Below are 9,519 nucleotides of genomic sequence, written 5' to 3'. Positions count from 1 at the left end.
CCAGAAAACAAAAGTTTATTAAGCATTAAACCACTGAATCTGCCTTGTATCCCAGAAAGCATGTAAGCAGCAGGAAAGGGAGAAACCACATTACCGGAGCCACCTTGAAGGCAGAACACGCTTAACTTTTGCATGGCTCTTAGAGAAGTTTTCTAAGCACAGAGTTGAGGACATTGTCATCTTCTTTCCCTCAAGTTCAAGCCTGTTCCTCGAGGCCTTTGGATTTTATGCCTGGGCCCTGAGATTTCACATGCGACGGATCTTAGTGCTGATACGTGGGCCAGGGGGGCATGGACCACAGGGTGGTGGTGGAGGTGGGCAGACTGGTCCACATGGGCCACAGGGAGGGGGTACACAGTGTGAAGGGCCACATGGGGCACAGACTGGCCCACAGGAATTGACACACGATGGAGCCAGATTCGGTTCAATTACTGGCCCGCATGGTTTGCAGGTGGGTGGACAAACCGGTGCACAGACTGGCTCTGGCACGCACACTGGCCGGCAGACAGAGGAACGGATCGCAGTCGTGCACTCAGGATCGCAGGGACGATTCGGCAGCCTGGAAAACACACAGACAGGCAAACATCCATTTAGGTGAACTAAATCGAAGAAAGTTTTTTTCGGGTTGTTAGTTTCCACAAGACTCCCCCCGCCCCCCGCCCCGGCTGTTTACTTCAAATGCAATTTGCCTGAATGGAAGCATTTTGCTGCTGTTGAGCAGCTAATCTGGACAGCACCCAGTAAGAGCATTCCCTCTCTGACCATGTTTTCTCTACCCTGATTCCTCTCTGTTAGACTGATAGTCTCAGGTTTCATTCTGTCACCTCAGGGACAGACTTCTGTCTTCTTCCTCTCCCCTCTCCTGATGTAGTGAGCAGCTAGCAACTAGGCTTCTCTGTCTCTCTGATGTAGTTCCTAAATAAACTATTTACTTAGAACTTTGACTCCATGTCTCCAGACAGTATTAATTAGCAGTGCTCTTCTTACTTGTGCACTTCTGCTGCAGACAGAGTAGATAAACAAATCTCCCCTCCGAGCTCTGACATATCATCCTGAAGGCCTTCTGGACTTGCCTCTTAAAGAGGCAGTACACAATATTCATAAAGTCCAACGGTCCATACTTATGACTCAGGGGCAATCTCTATTATCTGCTACATGCTCCTTGGAAAACAGTGTCTCTGTTTTGCCGTTTGTGGAGACGTAGGAGCTGCTTTAAACATATTAATATACAAACATGTGCATTGCATTTTTTCACATTTCAGCCCCTTCCCTAGCTCTCTACAAGTTAAATCTCTGGTGGGAGGCAGATATGATTTGATTCTAGTGCACATGCACTACGAAGTCCTGTTAATTCTAATGGGGACTTAGACCAATCGACCAGTGTAGTCAAGATGTCCGCCATGGACTCCAATTGCCAGAGCACTGCCTCCCTTCCACTTATATACTCTGCGCCAGTTGCTGTCCAGCATGTAAATGTTTGCTGAGTTTGTTTGAGTTGCAGATGCCTAACATACGCGCAGCTAGATCCATTGCTAGATTAAACATTAAATTTAAAAGAAAAATTAACTGTTCTGGTTCATTTACTAACACACCCTGTTGCTGAGTTAATGGAATGCAACGTACAGTAGGTAGAAAAGATGAGCTTCAGCAATAGCTAATGAGGAAGGGGTTTATGCAGTGATCCAAGTGCATTAACGTAAGTACTAGTTAAGTACATTTTAATCAAAGTGAGTTGGGCTACATTATTATTATTGTTGTTGTTGTTGTTGTTGTTGTTACATTTATATCCCGCTCTTCCTCCAAGGAGCCCAGAGCGGTGTACTACATACTTGAGTTTCTCTTTCACAACAACCCTGTGAAGTAGGTTAGGCTGAGAGAGAAGTGACTGGCCCAGAGTCACCCAGCTAGTTTCATGGCTGAATGGGGATTTGAACTCGGGTCTCCTTGGTCCTAGTCCAGCACTCTAACCACTACACCACACTGAAGTTACTTTTGTAACTTCTGTACTTCAAGGCAGTAAAGTAATGTCAACATTTTTTTGCACTACTTCGCCTGCCCTGCAGTTTGAAAATTAAAACATGGGGTGGGGTGCGGATCTTGCTAACTAGGTCAAAGAAAAAGATTCACTGACCTTTAGGAACTTTGGACATTTACTTTCATAACCTATACAAGTTGTTCTATACAAGCTGAACTTCAAAGAAAAGTATGTGAAGTAAAAGCTAAAGGCCCCATAAGAGGAGAGCTGGTCCTGTGGTAGCAAGCATGACTTGTCCACTTAGCTAAGCAGGGTCTGCCCTGGTTGCATATGAATGGGAGACTTGATGTGTGAGCACTGTAAGGTATTCCCCTCAGGGGATGAAGCCTCTCTGGGAAGAGCAGGAGGTTCCAAGTTCCCTCCCTGGCATCTCCAAGATAGAGCTGAGAGAGATTCCTGCCTGCAACCTTGGAGAAGCTGCTGCCAGTCTGTGTAGTCAATACTGAGATAGATTGACCTATGGTCTGACTCAGTATATGGTAGCTTCCTAGTGCATGCTTCCTGTATGATGCGTTTTCAGACTGAGGTTCATTTTTACCTTTTGTTATTACTCACTGTTATTTACAGTATCACTCAGAGATAAGAAGTTCTAGGAACTGAATGCATTTTGAGTATGGGAAGTGAGTTCCATGTTTCAATGGAGCTTCCTTCCGGGTTGGTGTACTTAGGCTCACAACTGAAGGATAAGTTAATTATCCAAAAGTCACAGACATTTCCAATAGGACTTGACAGCAACTATTAATTCCCATACATACTTGCAGTCTTCCCCTTCTAGCATGTTGCGGTAAGTGGCAATCTCACAGTCCAGGCGGGCCTTTTCATCCAGGAGGGTCTTGTACTCGCAGTTTTGGCGCTCAATGTCACAGCGGATTTCAGCAAGCTGGGCCTCCACGTTGCTGATCAGGCATTGCAGCTGTGAGAGCTGAGTGCAGTAGCGGGATTCTGTTTCTTGTAAAGTGTCTTCCAGAGCACTTTTCTGAGTGTGGGAGAAGGCAAAAGATTGTCTTTTATCAGAGAGGTTCTAGTCACATGTAACAAAATGAATGTGAGGGCAGCAACCATCATATTTTGTGCTGCTTAGGTAGTCCCTAGACTGCAAGACCATATGTAGGCATTTAGAATGCAAAACAAAGCCACTGATTAGGTTTCTTTTAAAAATCTGTTGACTAGGGTATAACTTCTGTATGCGTTTATTTCCAAATCTCAAATATCAGATGAAAGCCCTATAAAAGACGTGTTTACTCTGAGCGTTTGTTTGTTTTTAAATCTAAATTCCATGCCAAGAAAAGTAGTGTTCTGTTACCTTTGTACATTATGCAAACTGAGAAAATCTGCATTATTTACTCCATTTCTGCTAGTCTTGTGGAGGAGTGCTATGGTGGGCCCTAAAGCCTTGCAACTCACACGCAGGTTCTTCAGTTTTGCCAGTTTTCGTGCAGTTCTGTCTCCACAGCCATAAGGAGTAGGGACGTTGTTTTAAAAGAATGAAAACTGAAAAATGTCAAGGCACTTAACTCTGTATCAAATATCAAACTCCTCATTTGTAAAGAAGATTGAAGCAATGTGGCATATGCACAGTGCTAACTTCCACACTTTCATTTGGCCATCTGTATGCAAGGGGTCCTCACAGCAGTGAGTTGTAGTGACCTAGAGTGTGGCCCATTTCTTTGAGGGGCCCCTTTCCACTGACCAGTCTTATATCACAACAGAGGATCTCTTTAGCTATCTGTGTACCTGTATTTCAGAGAACACATATGAGTAATGGAATACTGAGATCCATCCTTAGCTTGCCTTATATCCCACTGTGCTTTAAAGGGCAGAATGAGCTAAGGAAAAAGTATAATCTGCCTAAGTCTTTGAGTGATGCAAGATAATATAATCATGGCACCTGCTTTGCAATGTAGCCCTTTGACTTACAGAGCCTTCTGAACAACCCTGCTCTTGCAGAGGAAAAGTGTGTGATATCAGGATATCAGGATGGGGCCGTAGCTTAGTGGTAGAACATCTGCTTTGCATGCAGAAAGTCCTAGGTTCAATCCTTGATAGGGCTCAGAAAGACTCCTGCCTGAAACCTTGGAGAAGCTGCTGTCAGTTAGTGTAGACAATACTGAGTTTGATGGACTGACTTGGTATAAGGCAGCTTCCTATGTTTTTCTCTAAGGATAAATACACAATCTTTTACAGTGGTTAGCCTTGACCATTTGTCTCCCTGTCCTTTCAAAACAGTGATTCAAAAGCAAGATATGCTGAGCACACAACTATTTATTAACCAACGATGTGCTGGCCATTCTGAATCCATACCCACCATGCTCTGCTGAGCTTGCAGATCAATCTCCAGAGCCTGAACACAACGCCGTGTCTCAATGATCTCTGTCTGGCAGCATTGTAGCTGTTCTCCACTAGAAATCACCTCCTTGTTTAGCTCTTCCATCTGATGTAATTTTTTAAAAAAAGTGGGAAGTGAGAAGATGGCAGGATTCCGACACAATAGTTTGTCAGTGAGAAGCCCGTTGGGCTTGAATTAATTAAATGTAAAGCCTTTGGCCTCCGAAGAAGACCCACCTGTGTACAGTACCATTCCTCAACTTCCCGACGATTCTTTTCAAGATCAGCCTCATACTGACATCGCATTTCATCCAGGACTTTGTTGAGATTGCAAGATGGGGCAGCATCTACCTCCACATTGATGCGGTCCCCAAGCTGAGAGCGAAGGGCACAGGACTCCTAGAGAAGGGAACAAAGAGGAGGGCAGAGAAATATACAAGCAACATTTTTTCATCTGTGTGTATATCAGATATCAACATGGAATGATGAACACGCTTTGATCGGTTTATTGGTGGTGAACTACGATTATGAACCAGTTGCTTGGCTGAACAGACTTGGGCACTGGTAAAATGTCTTGGGCACTGGTAAAATGAGAGATTGAGTGAATGGGGTATGGCTCAGGATCTAATGAACGTAAATGAAGTTGGAAAAGAATTTCCCCAGTTCAGAGTGGGGTCACCCTTTGGGGTTTTGTCCCTCATTTATGTGGCTTGGTCTAGTTATATAGCTGTTATATGGGTATGACTTGGCTTGGTTATGAGTTGCCTGAAGCTATTTTACTATGTGTGCACGTGTCTGCTCCTTGCCTCTGGCACATTGTGGTCTAATCTGCGGAGACTAGATTGCCCCTGCCTTTGGACAGGGATTGGGCTAGATGGGTTCATTGTACTTCCAGCTTCATGAGTCTATGTTTTTGCACATATTCTGGCCTTGGTAATAATAATGGCTGACATTCAGACTAAGGAAGCACTGGTGCAGAAAGTGTGCAGATGTGCTTCAGGAGATGTTTTAGTCCATCTCTTCTTCCCTATGAAGCTGCTATGCCACCCCACAATATGTCCCTGAGGGTCACACAGCCCTCAGGACATATTTTTGGGAGTTACAGTGGGCTTCAAGGGAAAAACAAGATAGCTAAAAATAGCCCCTCCTCTGAAGCTTGTGCTGGGTGTTCGCTGGACCAGTACTTCCTTAGTCTGAATGTCACTCTATGTTTTGTTCATACCTCCTCATGGTTTTTCTTCAGGCACATCATCTCCTCTGTCAGGGACTCAAGTTGAGCTTCCAGATCAGCCCTGCACAGGGTGAGGTCATCCAGAACTCTGCGAAGGCCATTGATGTCAGCTTCATCTCGCTGGCGGAGACCCAGTTCATAATCATACCTACAAAGGGATGAAAGATTATATTACAGCATGACTGAGAGAGGTCCTTCTGGACCCAGAACCTGAGCACAACTCTGATTAAGTGTGGATTCTATGGGCAGTTAAAATATCCTTTCACTGGTGCTCTGTGCCCATCCATTTATGTGTGTCAGATGTTTTATTGGAACTCTGAGCCTGTCCATTCCTGCCTCTCTTAACTATAGTTGGCAAGTCACTACAGAAGTCACTGCCTACTGTGAATAATAGTGATCTATTTCACTGGGTCATCATAAAACAAAGAAATATTGTTACCTGTTTTAATTCTTATGGATAATGTGGCTACAATATGGATGCAAAATAACTATACTATATTATGAAACATCTATATTGCTTTATTGCTATCCACACATTAGCAACACACTTTATCTTTATGTGCTTTCAGTGAGAGGGTGGTAAAAGCGTTCATGCTTTTTCTGATACATGCTTCTGAACAAAAAGGGGATTGAAACCTGTGATCATGATTTCAAAGATGCACAGAAATCCCCTGGGAAACTTCACTCGTCTTATAAAAATCTTGTTTGACTTCTCTTGAAAATACTCAGGTGTTCCTTTGTGGTAGAACCTCTGAGATTTGCTTCAAATTCACTTCTTTAAAAATTGCAGTGCCATCTCTAACTTTGAGTATGGAACTGGTATGTACTCACCCAAAATCAAAGGGTGTGATCTTGTTTACGAACCCTGTGTGTTGTGTGTTTGTGTGGGAGCAGCAGTTGTATAATTATTTTAAGTGACTAACTCTCTTGTAGAATGTTTGAGGGGTTGGGCTTAAAGTGGTGTTTTTATGGGACAAAAATATGGGGTGTGAGCCAGATGTAATTCCTAAATATTTAAATATGAGTAATCCCAAAGGAGTGTTTGTCAGTATTTCAGTTATACCTTTAGGTTTCACCTCTTTATCTGGAAATTGATTTCTGACTCCTTAGTCCTGCTAAATATTCAGAATATCCCTCATTTCAGAACACTCTGGGTGGGTCCTTATAGAACAAACACCAACGTTTCCCAAACATATTTTAGTTGACAGTTTTCACCGGGCAGGTCCTAATTTCTTCAATTTGTAACATAATCAATTTGTAGTCAGTTTCCTGACAAAGTTCCTGAACCACCATCTGAATTCACCATCTGAGAATCACAGTTGTATCTAGTGATACAAATGACACCAGGGGCAGGAGAGTATAACTTGTGGGATGTGAGGGGCTGAAGTATGAGTGAGTTTGATCTTTCCCACAAACAATCTTACTTGGTGCAATAATCATCTGAAGCCATTTTGAGATTGTCAATATCCAGGCACAGTCTTGCATTGTCAGCCTTAGTGCAACAAATCTGAAAAACAAGAAATTAAACATTCATTTTAATCCACCTAGTTGAATGGCGTAAGAGCAGATGGAGGACGACAGTGGAACAAATGCATTCTAAAAGTGTAAACAGACACACATCTTTTCAGTGGTGAGGCCATTGCAATACTCACCATGTTTTGTTCAAATATCCCATCTTCTACCCCAGGCTGAACTCAGGGAAATTGATTCTGCATATTGACACAGAAGCACCCTGTGCAAAGCTCTGGTTGGCTGGAATTGGTGATGTCATTATTCCAAATCCTGTTTCCTCCTCAGAGCAACTTTTGAAAATTTTATTATTTATTTATTTATTATGTTATTGAATTTCTATACCGCCTGATATAGAAATCTCTACGTGGAAAATTTTAAAAACTGATACTGTGTATGTGTGTGTAATTGAATAAATCATATTCAGTGCTTTAAGTGTTGTTGTTGTTTTTTAATTAAATCAAGAAGTGGATTGCCTGGCTAGAGCATGGAAAAAGGCAAGCCTGAGGACTGAATTAGCACCCAAATCAATGGCATGTATACTTGCACTTTTCACTGAGAAAGCAGGTGGAAACAGGCAAATCCTGTTTTGAAAAACATTTGTATGCAGCTTCATTTATGGTTTTCCTCCATGATAATGTGTGAAGAATCCATATTTCTTTTTCAGCTGGTAGTGTGTGTGAGTTATACTGAAAAATGAAGAATTCATTTGCACCCTGTGTTAACTCAAAAGCTTGCACAATGTAACATTATAATGGGGAAGCCAATTAACTATATTTCTTTATCTGCTTTGTATTGTTTCTGCTCAAGTGAGCATTATAGACAGAAAGTACATATACTGTAAGTAGGCTTCCTCAGTATACTAACTGCCAAAATACAAAGCGGAAGGAATAAAAGCTATTATAAGCCCTGAATTGCTTTTCTATATGTACAATAGGATTAAAAATGATTAAGGAAACAGTCAAAATGCTATGTAGCCCAAGAATCAATTACTATCACAGACATTTATAAGCAGACTATAAAATAAAATCAGCATAGTCTCTTTAGGCATTTGGTCATCTATATTGCAACTGAGAACTCCAATTATTCAGCTTTTGTGTTCTAAGGCATGATTCTAAAATAAAATGAAAATTGCCACTGATTTCAGTCACATTTTGCGGCGGGGTATGGGTTTAAAGTTTTAGTTAACCTTTTAGATATATAGATCTAGATATTAAAGTGTTTCATTATGCATGCTGGTGATGGATATCAAAACCATGACCTTATTTTGTGGCATCTCCCTGGCCACACAGATGAAATGGCATCTGAAATTGATAGATCATTGATCTGTCTCTGTAGGGGAATGGCTGTATTCTTATAGGACAAGAAATAGATCTTCAATTATATCTTTGAAGTGAGTACCAAATGGTAATCTGAAATAATGCCAGAGACATGTATGCTCACACTTTTCTTGTCTGTTCTGAAAAAAGCCTTTGCTGGGGCACAGCAACAGACTTCAGAATTTCCAATATTTCCACGGAATCAATTGAAGACCCTCCTGAGAGCCATTACCTGCTGCTGGAGCTCATCAATGGTGCAGTAAAATGGCTTGAAGTCCGTGCACACGTAAGCATTCTCACATTCGTACCATTCTCGGATCTTGCTTTCCAGGTCAGCATTCTCATGTTCCAGACAGTGCACTCGTTCCAGATAGTTGCCCAGCCGGCTATTCAAGAACTCCATGGTTTCCTTTTCATTGCAGTTGAGGATCCCTTCAACGTGGCTACCAGGGTAGCAGCTCAGAGGGCGGGCAGGAGGTGGGATGCAGGGGGGTGGAACACAAGTAGAGCCCATGCTGGGAGGGGGCAAGCAAGTCGATGGCATGTATCCCCCACTTCGGCAGCTGCTGGGATGCGATGGAATTGTACGACCTGGAGTAGGCATGCAAACACTAGATCGGCGAGGAGGAAGACAGTGTCCAGGTCGGCAGCTAGCAGAGGCAACACTGTTTGACCGGCAGTTAGGAGGAACTCTGCAAGGGCCCTTGAGAGACCCACAAGTACGAGTGGAAGTGGCAGCCATAGTGGAAATGAGAAGCTAGATTTCAGAATTAGCTAGAAGACCCAAGGCACCCCAGTCTGAAATGTGATTTTATTCTTGGGGTTTTTTATACCATGAGCGTTGGGTGTCAGCTCTTTTATGAGGCTTTATGCTTGTTAATATTTGTGGTGATTTGTATGTGAATTTCTCATTAGTCTGCTCTTTCCTTGCCTAAAAGCATTTATTTGCTTATAACTCTCTCCTTTTTTGCTTTGCAAAGTCAGGACTCCTCTTGATGGTTGTCCCTGAATTACAGTTTTACAGGGCACCATCAAAGCAACTTGTCATCATCAAATGGCAGCCTTCAATTGCCGGGTGTGGGTGCCTAGAGTGACATTAT

The 9,519-nt window shown here is 42.6% G+C and overlaps 1 protein-coding gene across 1 annotated transcript; it reads right to left on the bottom strand.

The window, feature by feature from the left end:
• Positions 1-246: 246 nt before the first annotated feature.
• Positions 247-9,161, bottom strand: LOC128329152 (keratin, type I cuticular Ha4-like). Its single transcript, XM_053259736.1, has 7 exons — positions 8,652-9,161; positions 7,016-7,098; positions 5,583-5,739; positions 4,598-4,759; positions 4,341-4,466; positions 2,791-3,011; positions 247-559 (listed from the first exon to the last, which is right to left on the bottom strand). The coding sequence occupies exons 1-7, from the start codon at positions 9,159-9,161 to the stop codon at positions 247-249; spliced, it is 1,572 nt and encodes a 523-aa protein (XP_053115711.1).
• Between the last annotated feature and the right edge of the window lie 358 nt (positions 9,162-9,519).

The sequence above is a fragment of the Hemicordylus capensis genome, chromosome 6 (genome assembly GCF_027244095.1).
Source record: "Hemicordylus capensis ecotype Gifberg chromosome 6, rHemCap1.1.pri, whole genome shotgun sequence".
Classification (NCBI taxonomy): domain Eukaryota; kingdom Metazoa; phylum Chordata; class Lepidosauria; order Squamata; family Cordylidae; genus Hemicordylus; species Hemicordylus capensis.
The sequence above is the reverse complement of the archived record's forward strand: the minus strand, read 5'-3'. Positions and strand labels throughout refer to the sequence as shown.